The sequence below is a fragment of the Meleagris gallopavo genome, chromosome 1 (assembly GCF_905368555.1).
Source record: "Meleagris gallopavo chromosome 1, MGAL_WU_HG_1.1, whole genome shotgun sequence".
NCBI lineage: Eukaryota > Metazoa > Chordata > Aves > Galliformes > Phasianidae > Meleagris > Meleagris gallopavo.
In genome coordinates, this window is record NC_139404.1 from 115,578,672 (window position 1) to 115,592,557 (window position 13,886).

A 13,886-nucleotide genomic window follows, 5' to 3' on the forward strand; every position below is an offset into this window, starting at 1 on the left:
CTCTTAGGTTCTTCCATCATCATTTATGGAGAATGATTTGCCTTGTTTCATCTTATATTTCAAATATCCTCCCTTATGCTTATTGCTTAATCCCTTATGCTTATTGCTTGTCCTTACTTCCCTGTCAGAGCCTAAGGAGATGCCTCCTCTGCTCTGCCCTGGTGAGACTGCATCTGGAGTACTGTGTCCAGTTCTGGACCCCTCCATTCAAGAAGGGTAGGGAACTGCTTGAGAGAGTCCAGCACAGAGCCACAAAGATGATGAAGGGACTTGAGTATCTCTCTTATGAGGAAAGGCTGAGGGAGCTGGGTCTCTTTGGTTTGGAGGAGACTGAGAAGTGGCCTCATTAACATTTATAAATATGCAAAGGGTGTGCATCAGGAGGATGGAGCCAGGCTCTTCTCAGTGACATCCAGTGATAGGACAAGGGGTAATGGGTGCAAGCTGTAACACAGGAGGTTCCACAAAAATATGAGAAAAAACTTCTTCATGGTGAGGGTAACAGAACACTGGAATGGGCTGCCCAGAGAGGTTGTGGGGTCCCCTTCTTGGAGACATTCAAAACCTGCCAGGATGAGTTTCTGTGTGACCTAATCTAGGCGTTCCTGCTAAAGCAGGAGGATTGAACTAGATGATCTTCCAAGGTTCCTTCCAATCCCTGAGATTCAGGGACTCTGTGATTCTGTAACAGGTATGGAGAAGAGACAGCAGCTATTAAAATGAAGACTTGGTAAAAAAAATACTCTTTACACATCTCAGCCAGGATTTTTTTTTTAATAATTAATATTAATGGCTTTTTTTAATTAACAATACAATACTTTTTAGCTCTTTTTTTCTTTTTCTCTTCTTCTCTCCTTTTCTCTTTTCTTTCTTCCCCTCTCCTCTTTTCTCTTTTCTCTCCTCCCCTCTCCTTCCCCTCCTCCCCCCTCCTCCCATCCCCTCACCACTTCTCCCCTCCTCGTTCTTTCTCACCTTCCCTCCTCTCCCCTCCCCTTCCCATTCCTTCTCCCCTCCCCTCCCCTTTCCTTTCCTTCCCCTTTAAATTCCCCTCTTCATTCCCTTTTTCTTTCCCTACCCATTCCCTCTCCCCTCATCTCCCCTCATGCCCTCTCCTCTCCTCTCCTCTCCTCTCCTCTCCTCTCCTCTCCTCTGCTCTCCTTTCCATTTCTCTTCTCCTCTCCTCTCCTTTCCATTTCTCTTCTCCTCTCCTCTCCTTTCCATTTCTCTTCTCCTCTCCTCTCCTTTCCATTTCTCTTCTCCTCTCCTCTCCTCTCCATTTCTCTTCTCCTCTTCTCTCCTCTCCATTTCTCTTCTCCTCTTCTCTCCTCTCCATTTCTCTTCTCTTCTTCTCTCCTCTCCTTTCCATTTCTCTTCTCCTCTTCTCTCCTTTCCATTTCTCTTCTCTTCTTCTCTCCTCTCCATTTCTCTTCTCTTCTTCTCTCCTCTCCTTTCCATTTCTCCTCTCTCCTCTCCTTTCCATTTCTCTTCTCCTCTCTCCTCTCCATTTCTCTTCTCCTCTCTCCTCTCCTTTCCATTTCTCTTCTCCTCTCTCCTCTCCATTTCTCTTCTCCTCTCTCCTCTCCTTTCCATTTCTCTTCTCCTCTCCTCTCCTTTCCATTTCTCTTCTTCTCTCCTCTTCTCTCATCTCCTTTCCTTTCCACTTCTCTTCTCTCGTCTCCTTTCTTTTCCATTTCTCTCCTCTCCTCTCCTCTTCTACCGCCCCCACCGTTGAAGACAAAACTCTCTTATTCTCTTCCACACCTCACTAGAAAAAGAAGAGTCTCAGGTTGTAACTGTGTAATTTTCACCTCAAACAGACTTTGAGAGGAAAAAAGAAAAGATCCCTCTGGCAAAGGCAAGCTAAAACTGTGACTGCAGCAACAGCAAAGGCAGGAGTGCCAATACCTGTCTGTGGGCCCAAGCAGCCGGGAGAAGTTGTCAATCATGACCTCTGTGTGACAGCAGGTGAGGATGACCACCGCCTGGCACAGGAAGGGCACGAACGTGCTCTGCTGCGCAGACAATGAGCAGCTGCGCAGAATGTAGAGGATCGGTGGCACCTGAAAGAAGAAGGGGAGAAAGAACGACTTGCTGCATCCTTGACTCTGCAGGGCCTAACCATGGACATCCAGCACGTGAACAATGCCTGCTCCCTTGACATGCTGACAAGGCCTAAGCCTAAATTTCATGCCAGCCACCCTGTCCAAGCCCTGGCTCTGCACTCAAGCTGTGCTTCTTTAGCACAAGAGGCAAATGGCACAAGGCATAGTCCAACAGCCGGAAAAAGTCCAAGAAACGTAGAAGAAAGTCTCTTACGTTCCAACAGATGTCCTTCCCGTACATCAGCAGAAAGGTGATCATCCACTTCCCAGCTGCACGCACACGCAATCCTTTGGCTCTCCGCAAGGTCTCCTTGATGGCCAACATGAAGTCAACTGTGCGTTCCAGTGGGAAGTTTCTGCACACTATCTGCAGAGAAATGAGAAGCAGGAGACATCCCATCACTGCTCTGTGGCAGCTCTTCAAAACATAAAGCAGTGTTGAGGGCATTCTTAGTTCAGCAACTTGCTGGTCATTCAGGCGGCAATCACAACGCTCCTGCTCCCCATACTCTTCTATTTATATGTACGGTGGTTGAGCCTTCTCTCAGCTTCTTCACCCATGGTATTTGCTTGCATGAAAAGCCTACCTCCCAGCAGCCACAGTCTCACACACACACACACACACACACAAACACACAAACGTACATCATGGAATCAGCTCCTTGCACTGGGCACCTGAAGGCCAGACATAGCTCAGAGCCTCCTGCTACTTGCTGAGAAAAGTGGTCTTAGGGTGACAGCTCATTCTGGAAGTGGTGTGAGAGGCTGGGAGCAACACAGGGTCATGCAGAAGCCTATGCATTGAGATCCCATCTCCCATTGTTGGGTGCACTTACCCTTGCGATTTTGGATGAGGTCTGGAGCTGAGAGATGGTGCTGCAGGCATGCAGCCCCTCACACAGGCTCCCAATGTCTCCTGTCTTGATGACTCTATTGGTTGCTTTGGCTGGAAAGAGCACAGGGAAAAAAGGGAAATCATACTTCTGGAAATGGAACTGCATTCCACGGGGAAGAGACAGAGGACAGGGTGGGGACAAGAAGAGAGCTGCACATGGTGCCTCTCACTCCTGTAAACAGAGCCCAGCCCATGGGGCTCTGATACTGCTGTGGAGGAGAGCAGAGGGCTGGTGTCCGCACGCTCTACTTGCCTTGGATTTGGAGGAGAGAGCCCAGACAGGTGACAGCCAGCTGGCGGGATGTGGGCATGGGGTCACATGTCAGCGGAGCCAGCAATCCCACCAAGGAGCCAAAGTGATCGCAGGCATCTCTTCTCTGCAGGGGTGAGAGGCAGGAAGAAAGCTGTAGGTGGCCCCAGCTCTTCCTAGCTTCTTCTGCCTATCCCTTCCCCACACCATTACATAGCATGCACAGCTGGGTGGAGCTCGCCTTCCAGCTCAGGGGCACCAGGGAGGAAGCGGGGGGCATGTGGTGGGGCTCTTTACTCACTTGAAGCTCTTCACAAGCAGCCAGCAGCTGGGAGCAGGTCTGCAGGGCCCTCTTGCGCTCCCACATGTTGTCTGATGTCATTGATTTCTGCAGAACCTGGGGCAGAGCAACTGTTTCACTGCGGACATCTTTTCTTTCCCTTCCTGCCACCCCTTTCCCTGTCCCTTCTTTCCTGGCACTTTCCCTCAGAGCCTGCCCTGTGGTTCCATGTGGCCCCCCAACCTCACTGAGCACCAGCACTGCTGCCTGCTCTCTCTGCAGACACTCCTGCCTCCTAACCTGGGAGCTTTTCCTCGGCTGTGGCCTGCCAAGGGCTGGCTCCTGCCTATACTTCTGCAGGGCCCATTTCTTTGCCCATTTCTGAGCTCACAGTGAGCTGACACATCAGCAGGAGATTTCTCCCCCTCTGTTCATCCTCTCAGTCCCCAGATCTCTGTCTCCGCTATCAGCAGGCACCATACTTTCTCCTTTGCCCCACACATACTCACATGGACTATGTTCTGGAAGAAGTCACCAGAGGGCTCTGCCTCCAGCAGGACTGCAATGAGCCGGCCCAGAGATTTCAATGATGTTTGCTGAAGCTGCAAGCAGAAGAAGAGATTGAGGTGTGGCATCATGGCTGCTGCCAGAGCATAGGTCTTGTGTGCTGAAGTAGGTTTCTGACTGAGAGGTGGCTGGGAAAGTTACGGCAAGTTACCTGCAGGTACTGAGCTGCTTGCTGTGACTTCCTGATCTTCAGCATCATCTCTGCTGAGGGGTGCGTCACAATGTTCTTGCAGCACAGAACCAACATTTCAGACATGTCCTTGCTTCCTATAGAGAGCTTCAGCTTGCTGAAGGAGGAAAAAAGGAAGAGAAAGCAGAAAGAACCTTTACCAGTGCTCTCCAGACTGGTTCAAACATCTCAGTTTCTCCTAATGGACAGCCGCAAAGCCAGCATCCCCAGCCCATGCTGCTGAGCACTGTCTTTAGTTCCGTCAGCACCCTTCTCCTCACCAGCAGCAGTGAACCCCCTGCCTCTCTGAAGGGAAGGAGACCCCAGGTGTCCCTTCTCTTCCCTGCCAGGGGACAGGAACACCAGGGCCTTTCTCCCTGCCCAGAACCTCAGCTTCACTGGGCACAACAGCCCAGCCATCTCTCCTGTAGATGTGGCTTCTCACCCCCTGCCCCCTCCAGGCCTTCAGGAGCTAACCAAATGGAGGACCACCATGCTGCCTTGCAACCCCAGAGGCTCCCGCCCTTACCTCAACTGCTCCAGGGCCAGAACCACCTTGAGGGGCACTGGAGATACAGGGGTGCCCAAGTAGTACTTCTTCAGCAGGTCCTGCAAGTCCCAGAGAGACACTGTCAAAGTGGGCAAAGGGCACACGAGAGCTGTTCTACCCAGCCCCGAGACAGACACAACTGCCACACACAAGCCCCATCACTCCCACGTTTCCCACCAAGGCACTGCAGGATGCAGCAGCTCCATAGCTGGTGGACCTAGCCCACTGTCCAGCCGCTGCCTGCCAGCACCCAATGTCCCCATTAGCTGGAGACGTGTGGCTGAGGGAGACATGTATGCCTCCAGGGAAGCGAGCCTCGCGGCACAGCCCAGAGCTCCGCTTCAGAGAGCCCTGGCTCTAGGTACTCACCATCAGGATCTTCAGCAGCTTGTCCTTCAAGGAGGGATTAAAGAAGGCGGGGTTGCCCACAGCATGGACAGCAGAGCTGAAGTCGGTGATGCTCTGCACCAGTGCGAGCTTGTTCTGCAAGTCCTGAGGCCCAAGAGAAAAGAACATTCTTTGAACTGCAGGAAGGGCCAAGGGCTGCAAGGGGGACACGTGGGGGCAACGCTAAGGGAAGGCCTTGGATCTTGATCTGGGCACAAACCATTCCCCGAGGGACCTTTGGAAAGAGAAGGCCCATCTCAGCATCCCCCCACGTGAAGGGGCTGCAGCTGGGCGCTCAGACAACCTGTAACGCTTTGAGCTCTCACCCGACAGCTGCAGCTGTACAGCAGCACGATGTTGCCCACGATGTCTCCCTCCAGGCGGGCAAGCAGCTGTTCCTTGGAGGCTCGCAGTGCCAAGCTGCCATGGGCGAGGATGAGAGCGCTGCATGTGGCATGAGCTCTCATGCTGTTCAGCTCCATCTGTGTGGGGAGAAATGCCTTGAGACAATTGCTCAACGGCCCCCAGTGCCCCGCGATGCACCAGGGCTCCCAAGGCAGAAGCTGCTGTGAAAATAAAGTGGAAGAAAGACAAGATGGAAACCCATAATACTTTACCTTGTTGTGCCTGGAAATCCTTCCCTTCCAGCCTTTGCACAGCCTGGACACAAACATGGTGAGTGTGTCCAGGACTGTGTGGAAGTTCCTCTCAGCAGCATGGCTGAGAAGAGAGATCATTCCCTGCACAAAACAACAAGGGGCAGTTGGCGCAGGCCTGAGCCTACTGGCGCGGCCAGCCACGGTGGCCGGGCTGGTCCTCGCTTGATGGAAGCAGCAGTGGGGAGGAGAACAAAAGGCCCGGAGCAGGGCCAGGAGAAGCCTTCTGCCCCAGGGACAGAGCGGGATGCTGGCAGAAGCTGGAGGAGAAGAGAGCTCACCTGGGCCTCAGATGGCTCCTCCGCGTTTGCTTCCTCCAGGTGCTGCAGCAGCTTCTCCTGGATGTGGAGGACTTCTTTACAAGCTCCCAGCACTGTGCCCAAAGCCTTGTACAGGAAAGACTGTGTGGGAAGGGAAAGAAGCAGCTGAGACATGGCAGCAGCCTGACCTGCTAAGAGAGGGCCGGGTGGGAAGGACCCACGCTCCATGGGAGTCACTGAGAGCAGCTACAGGGCCGAGCTTTAGCCAGCCCCTGGGCAGTTTGCAGGGAAAGGCCCTCCGGGGGGTAAAGGCAGGGAAAGCAGCGTGAGCAGCCCATGTGGGCAGAGCACCAGCCACAGCCCCAACCCCAGTTGGGAATTTGCAGCTGCACCACTGGGTAGAGCCGAGGGGTACTCACCTTTTCTCCAGAGTTGCTGGGAGAGCTGCTCAGCCACCGGCTCAGCTCATAGCTCAGGCCCTTGGTCCAGGTCTCGTCCTCCATGGTGTCCAGCGACGCCCTCAGGAACTGTTGGAGACCAGGAAAAGCCAATGTTCCCTTGCCCCTTGCCTCTTCCCACATTCCTTCATTGCAGCCTTCTGGGGAGAGGTGACTGGAACAACAGTCCCCCCTGCCAGCTCCCCCCAGCATTCCCTCCCTGGCTCATATGGGAGCTGGGCTCCTTGAGGAAGGCAAGCGTTTCTCTGCACCGCGCCTGCCAGCAATGCTGTACCTTTAGTAGACGGCACTCCCACTCTGCAGAGTCCTGGAAACTCTCATCTTTCCCTACACAGCAACAAGAAGCAAAAGAAGTTTGCTTGGGATCAAGCCATAAAAGAAGAGCTGCTGCAAACATTGCTTGGCCTGGGCACTCAACATTGCCAAGCTGGGACCTGCACCCCCTCCACAATGACCTGTCCCTCCCCACAAACACTGTCCCCGCAGAAACACAGAACTAACTGCTCCAAGACTGCTGTCTGAGGGAACATGAAGGACCAATCCATGTCCTAGAATGGTCTGGGGTGAAATGTCCCCAGGCCTCAGTGCTGTCTCCCTGGAATGGGAACAGCAGCAGAGCAAGCACTGGGCTGCAGGCAGTGCTTTCCCTCTGCCACACTGCAGAGCTGATTTTCACTTCCCCCCTTCCCTGCCTCTCCCTTTCCCCCCTTTCCCACCCTAGCAGCACTTTACCTTCGAGACACTGCAGCAGCACGGGGATCTCAGCAGCCCACATGGCCCCCACAGCTCTGTGAATCCTGCTGTGGAGGTTTTGCATGAGCAGCAAGGCAGCGGCTTGGAGTTCACTGCCTGCAGCAGGGCTCCCAGCCACCACCTGAGCGAGAGCAAGGAAAAGCAGGGTCACTTCTGCAGCAAGGGCAGAGGCTTCCCCCAGGAGGGAAGCAGCTTGGCTCTGCCCTGGCAGGCAAGGAGCAGCCAACAGCTTTGCCCATGGCTATGCTGCTTCCTCCTTGGGGCTCAGGGCACCGGCCTCTGGAGCATCTACTCACCAACAGGCGTGCCAGCAGTGTCTGGGGAGTCAGCAGTGGGCCTGCGAGGAGAAAGAAGTGCTGAGTAAGACTCCAAGACACTCTGTGCCCTGCCATGTGTACCTCCACTGTCCTTTCTGGGTGCTAACACAGGTCAGCAGAACTCACTGGGGGGAGTTTCTGCTCCTACCTTGAAACATGAAGCTCACGAAATGGGGATCCAGATCTTCTACCTCCCGGCATGTCAGGTCCCCTCTCTCAGCCAAGGCTCGGACACAGCGGGATACCGGGATAAGCATGCCCAAGTACTGTGCTGGCACCACAAACAGCAGCAGCCGCGGCCACAGGAGCTGTAGGGAACAAGGCAGTTGAGCATGTCAGCATTCCTGCCTCCGCTCAGAGATGAAGAGGACTCTGTGAATTTCCCTGAGTCATGTGTGCTTCAAAGCACGTTGGAGGAGAGACCTAGGGTGTTGGAATGGGATGAGGAACACGTGGTGTGAAGGCAAGGAGAGGCAGCAGGGCAGAGTGTGACTTACTTTGGACATCCCTCTCGCAGAGACGTCCAGTGACCCCAGGATGTCAATGCATAGCTCCTGGAGAGCTCCTTCTTCCTGGGCTTCCTGGGCAGAAAGGTCTCCAGCTGCCTGCACAACAGCGGTGTTGAAACACTGGTTACGCTCAGTTCTCAGGAGCCTCTTGGGAGGCTCAGGTGTGGCCCCACCGTTGCTTCTGTGCCAGCCTCTGAGAGCACCTCCTGGGGTCTTCCAACCAAAGATGCTGCCCACTATCCTTACCCTTCTTCCCGTGGCGCGGCTGAACTCACTGAAGATGTGCCCCACCACATCCCAAGCTGAGCAGCTCCAGGCGTTAGCACTAAGCAGATCATTGATGAAATGCAGAATGGCCTTCCTCACCTGCCAGAGATCAATTGTGGGTGTGATTTTTCAGGTCAGAAGGCAAAGGGAAGCCACCTGCTCATCAGGGCAGCCCTTTGGGCATGAGCAAAGACAACAAGAGCAGAGGAGAAGCCTTGGCTCCTGAGGTGAGGGCCAGGCCTTTGCACCAGGCCGTGTGCTTTCCGTACACAGCACAGGGACCTGCCCACTCCACTTTGCCTGCTCTCCTCACAGGAACCATCACGACCATGTGGTCAATGCCCAAGCACTTCTCTGGACACCCAGCCCTACCCGTGTTGGCAGCAGCATCACTACCCTGACATCACTTTCCTTTCCCAAACCAGCTCACCTGGGGCCTGGGGTTGCTGCACAAATGCTGCACAGCCTCTACAATCTGGGGCAGCTGCTCTGTCAGCGCGGGTTCTGCAAGAGATGCGCAGAAGCATGAGTGGAGGCACAACCCATATGACAAAAGGGATCCCTGGAAGTCTTGACCTGTGGTACTGACCATCAGAGTGAGCCAGAGCACTGAGCAGACCCAGTGCTGCCACGCATCCAGCTTCCCACTCATTACCCAGCTGCGACTCCAGAAACAGGACTGTTTCCTCTGGGCAGATTTGGGCTGTGGGGAAGAAATCCCGCGCTGCATTAGCGAGCAACTTACGCCCATTCCTGAGGCTTGCGAGAGAGGTTTTGGCCAGGGCACTGCCAGCATCGCCAAAGCTCCTCTCCTTACCCTGCAGCATGATGCAGTGGGTCAGCTCTGCACTATCAGCCTCGCTGTGCTGCTTGGTGTCATCATAGAGCTGTGGGAAAAAGGTCCATTTGAGAAAATCACATCAGCACTGAGGATGGAAAAGACACTGTGCTGCCAGCTCTCGTCTCCCTTGGCACTCTCAGGAGGAGGACACGCAGACAAAATCCAGCCCACCCCACAACATCCCTGGGGGCACACGCACAGCTCTGGAGCAGCCTCGGGCATGCAGTTGCTAAGGCTGAGCTGCCTTAGTCAGGGGCTCTGAGCTTTGCAGTCCTTCTGAGACTTAGCCAAGAGGAAAACTGCTGTGTGCACAAGGATAGGCTCCCCTTACCTGGTAGAATACAGCACTGGTGATGGCCAGAAACTTGTCCTTGGGGATGGCATACTCAACTCCCTCTAAGGCCTCCAGGAAGATAGTGAGGCTCTGCAAGGCAAAAGGAGAGGAAAAAAGGGCTTAAGCCACATCTAGCCACTTGGGAGCGGAGAAACTGTTTCCCAATGGTTTGTCCACCGGGAGAAGCTTCTGCACAGGTGTTCTTTTTTGTCCCCCACCTCCCAGCAGCACCAAGAAAGTCTCTCTGCTCTCAACTGAGCCCTGTTTGGGCATTGTTTGAGACATCTCCCACCCAGCATCTCTTTTCTCCCCCATCAGGTGCAACTGGACATGGTCCCTCCTGTTATTGAGCTCCTCAGGCACTCAGAGACCCACAGGGGTGGTAGTGAAGCCTCCTATCCCCAGAAGATGATCCCCAGTGACTCTTGGCTCCCTCCTGGCTCCTGTCCAGGTTGTTCCTTCTTTGACTGAAGAACTCGGGAAACCTCAGACCCCCCTGGAACACCGATTCCTCCTTTCTCCAAGGGCTCTCTGCCTTCTTCCTGCATCCCCCTGACCCTTCGTGACACTTCAAAGGCCCCACATCCATGCTGAGCCATGCACAACATCTCACCTTGGCCATCTTGCAGGTGTCTTTTACTTCCTGACACGGGTGCACAAGCCAAAGGAGCTGCTCCCAGACGTGCTCTCGGTGCAGCTCCTCTTGCAGGAGGACACTCAACATGGCAGCCACAGCCCCGAGGACGGCCTGTTTGTCCTGGAGAGGGATGGCAGAGTCTTAGCATCAAAGACTGAAGGTCTTCCCTTCCTGCAAAGAGGGCTTTCTCTTTCTCTTCCCTTTCCCCATATCCCTGTACCCAGCAGGAGATGGGCTTGCTTTGGAGAGCAGGCAGGTTTTCCCCACACCCTCATCCCCAGCTCTCCCTGCCACAATGCTGTGACGTGCGGCTGCTTCCCGGCAGCAAGATCCAGCCCCAAGCTCTTTGCAGAGCCAGCGCACTCCCTCTCTTCACCTCTCTGCTCTCAGCCCTCTGGGCACAGACAGAGCTGCTGATGTCTGTGAGACATGCTGGGCTGGGAATGCAGCAGTGCTCACCTCTTCCTCCTGGCAGTCCTGCCAGTTCCTCACCACAGAGAAGAACAGCTCATCAAGATTCTCATAGATTTGCTCTTTCTCTGTGGCAGGCCAGGGGCATTGCTTTCCGGAGGACAAGTGAATCTTGACTCCATCCATCCATTGTTTCACAACTGAAAAACAAAACAAAACAAAACAAAACAACAATAACGAAAGAATGATTAATTTTTAAAAAAAAGAAAGAGAGAGAAAAGAGAGCCTGTGAGAGTCTGCAGCAGGGTGAGGTACAAGGGCTGTCCCGATCCCCTCTGCTCTGGGGCCAGCACTCACCAGCACAAGCGATGCGCAGCGTTTGGCCACTCCTCACCTGGCCCACCACACTGCGCAGGCCAGCCAGCGTCAGCCACACAAAGGAGATGCACTGTGGAGCTGCAGAGAGGAAGGACAGGGGCATGGTCAGAGCCTCAGCAGTGAGGGAGGAAAGGCTGCAGCCCTGCATCCCCCAGCTCAACACAGATCATGTGCAAGGGGAGAGACCTCTTTCCCCAGTTGCTATAGATGTCAGGAGGCAGAGGGCACTCTACCATAGCTGCTGAAGAGTTTGCTCAGGGTGATCAGAACAAACTCCTTGGACATCTCCCGTGTGGCCTTCAGGTGGTCCTGGAGCTCGGACATCACCATGGTGAAGTGTGTCCTGGCCAGAGCCACCAGGACATTGCTGGCAGCCATTCTCATGCTGTTTGTCACGCCCTGAAAAAGAGTCACTGGTGACACACGGCACAGGAGATTGCTTGAGGCCCTTGGAAGGGCTAAGCCACCACCATCCGCCAGCAGAACACCAGCGCAGGCAGGCGGCTCCCTTTGCCTTCGGGAGTGACTCCTCACCTGGGCTGCTGTCAGGTCCTGGGACACCTCTGCCAGCAGCCGGTTCACCACTCCGCACGGCGGGCGGCTGTCATCTTCTCTCAGGACGTGCTCCAGCTCGCAGTACGCCTGCGCTCGGTCACCCTGGAGACAAGGATGAGTCACGCTCACTTTGCCCACTGCCACCCATCACTATGCAGCTGTGCTGCTGGGCCTGGCCCCCACAGGACCATGGCACTGGGCCAGGGCAAGGATTGATGGGTGGATGCCCCCAGCTCACCTCCTGGTCTTGCAGGCGCTGCAGCAGCAAAGTCACGGCACAGGCAGGGACAGGGCTTTCCACCCTGCCTCTCTCCCTGTGACGTGTTCGTCTGGGCATGCAGCCCACACAAGCAAAGAGACCTGAAAGGAAAGAGCAGAGCAGCTGCTACTCATGTTGCTTGGAGCCAGAGCCGAGCATCCAGCCAGCTTTGGGAGGAACGCTCCTCCAGCCCCATGGTGGGGGTGGGCTGCGCTGGCACATGCGTGGTCAGCAGGAAGAGGAGAGAGAGCCTTCCCCTTGCTGGGGTACAGGAGAAACCATGGTGGGCAGCTGCTCTTAGCAGAGCAAGGACAGTGCTGCTGGCATGTCCTAAACAGACAATGGAGGCACACGTGCTCAGGCAGCATCACAGTGTCCAGAGAGGTGAGGGACTCACCTCGAAGGGCTCTCAGCCGCTCCATCACAGCAGGATGTCTCCAGATAGACACAACGCTCTCTCTGGGTTCACTTCCTGCGCGTCCCACAAGCGGACTGAGCCACCGCTCCACCACTGCCACAGGGGTGTATGAGGTAGCCACTGTGACATCACACCTCAGAGTGTCTCCTCACAGAGAATGACATGCCCCAGGCTGGGGACCAGACAACATCCAGGGCAACCTTGCAGGCCCCAAAACACAGCATGTTTTTGTGATGCACTCGGCTCCAGGGTTCTGGTTCTGTGCCAAAGCAGGGAATCGCCTCAGCAGATGAGGGAGAGCCCCTGCCAGGGAGCAGCTGCTGGGCACCATTGCCTAGTACTGTCTTAATGACTGGGGCTCTGTGCCGGGAGGCACTGAGGCCCCCATCTGCTGCCCAGACAACCTCTCTAGACAGCTTTGCTGTCTTCCAGGGGCACATGTCAGAGACATTAAGGAGACTCCACCACATCAGATCAAACAAGAAGACCACCATCTGCTCGTTGTCATTCCAGTAGGGTCATGGGAGGCTGCCACAAGGAAATGGCAGAACATCAGAGAGGGACTTTGCATTCCTTGGAAAGATGCTAAAGGTATCGGGAGCACCAGGAGTGTTCTCCTCTGTCCTTTTGACTGGTGGCTGGGTCCCAGAAGGAAGGAGGCAAATAAAGTTGATAAATTACTGGTCAATTACTGGGATGGTGTCAGGACCGAGGTTTTGTGTATCTTGATCTTGGACATATGTTTGAGAGAACAGGTGTGTGGGCATGAGACAGAACGCAACTGAGCAGTTGGGGCCAAAGTGTTCTGGGGAGCAAGCAGGCTGGATTGATTACCAGAGCATTAAACCAGATTTGATGGAGGAAGAGCATGGAGTTCCTTGTGAAATGAGGAAAATGAGTTAGGTTAAAAGTTATATACCGTCATGAGGTGCTGAATTGGCAGCTACAGATCTAACCTTTCAAAGCCAGGTTTTTGCTGCCGATAACAGATGCTTTTCTACAGACCTACAGAATTAGTACAGACAGCGAGTCTCCTGTTTCTCCAAATAACATTGTTAGCTATCCTAACGCAAGGCAGCAGGCTAGGACAGTAAACCACAAATTAATGAAGAAGCAGCGGATTGGTGGACAGAGCTGATACTGATAAGAGGACCGGTCAGAGCCAGTCAAGCATCTTCCAACCTGACCCAGTGAGGAAGACGATGGCCTTCATCAGAAAGACCACCAGATGACCAGTGAGAAATGCCACACATGCATATAAGAACTGAGACTTGGGGGGAGAAAAATGTCAATCACTCTGGGGACCCATTGTAATAAAACAACCTTTTCTTGGACATCTAATGCATTTGTAAGGAGCTTGTTCTTTAAGCATGTGCCTTTCTTGACCTCTGGTATGCAGGCTAGGACGAATACCCCCCTGCATCCAGCATAGGTGCACAGCACTGAGTAAACATACCTGCTTTATGACTGCACTGTGGTTATAGAGTTTGATTCCGCATGTCACTTGAAACAGAGAAGGGCCTGGGAATGCTGTCTTCTTAGTAAACTGTGGAGAGAGACTTCCCAGTTGTCCAGAAGGATCTTGTGAGGACTCCTCAGAGAAGACCACATTGCAAAGAGCCCAGCTTAAATC

The 13,886-nt window shown here is 54.1% G+C and overlaps 1 protein-coding gene across 1 annotated transcript; it reads right to left on the minus strand.

The window, feature by feature from the left end:
• Positions 1-1,572: 1,572 nt before the first annotated feature.
• LOC104915428 (maestro heat-like repeat-containing protein family member 2B) lies at positions 1,573-12,257 on the minus strand. The gene is made up of 30 exons (XM_085216859.1): positions 12,233-12,257; positions 11,815-11,936; positions 11,556-11,678; positions 11,255-11,420; positions 11,001-11,099; positions 10,692-10,843; positions 10,209-10,352; positions 9,593-9,685; positions 9,238-9,307; positions 9,010-9,123; positions 8,851-8,924; positions 8,400-8,519; positions 8,142-8,249; positions 7,793-7,952; positions 7,624-7,664; positions 7,307-7,448; positions 6,849-6,901; positions 6,536-6,643; positions 6,138-6,257; positions 5,818-5,940; positions 5,527-5,682; positions 5,183-5,305; positions 4,793-4,872; positions 4,246-4,381; positions 4,037-4,129; positions 3,549-3,635; positions 3,251-3,374; positions 2,939-3,048; positions 2,317-2,469; positions 1,573-2,060 (listed from the first exon to the last, which is right to left on the minus strand). The coding sequence occupies exons 1-30, from the start codon at positions 12,255-12,257 to the stop codon at positions 1,746-1,748; spliced, it is 3,534 nt and encodes a 1,177-aa protein (XP_085072985.1). The 3' UTR covers positions 1,573-1,745.
• Positions 12,258-13,886: the final 1,629 nt, after the last annotated feature.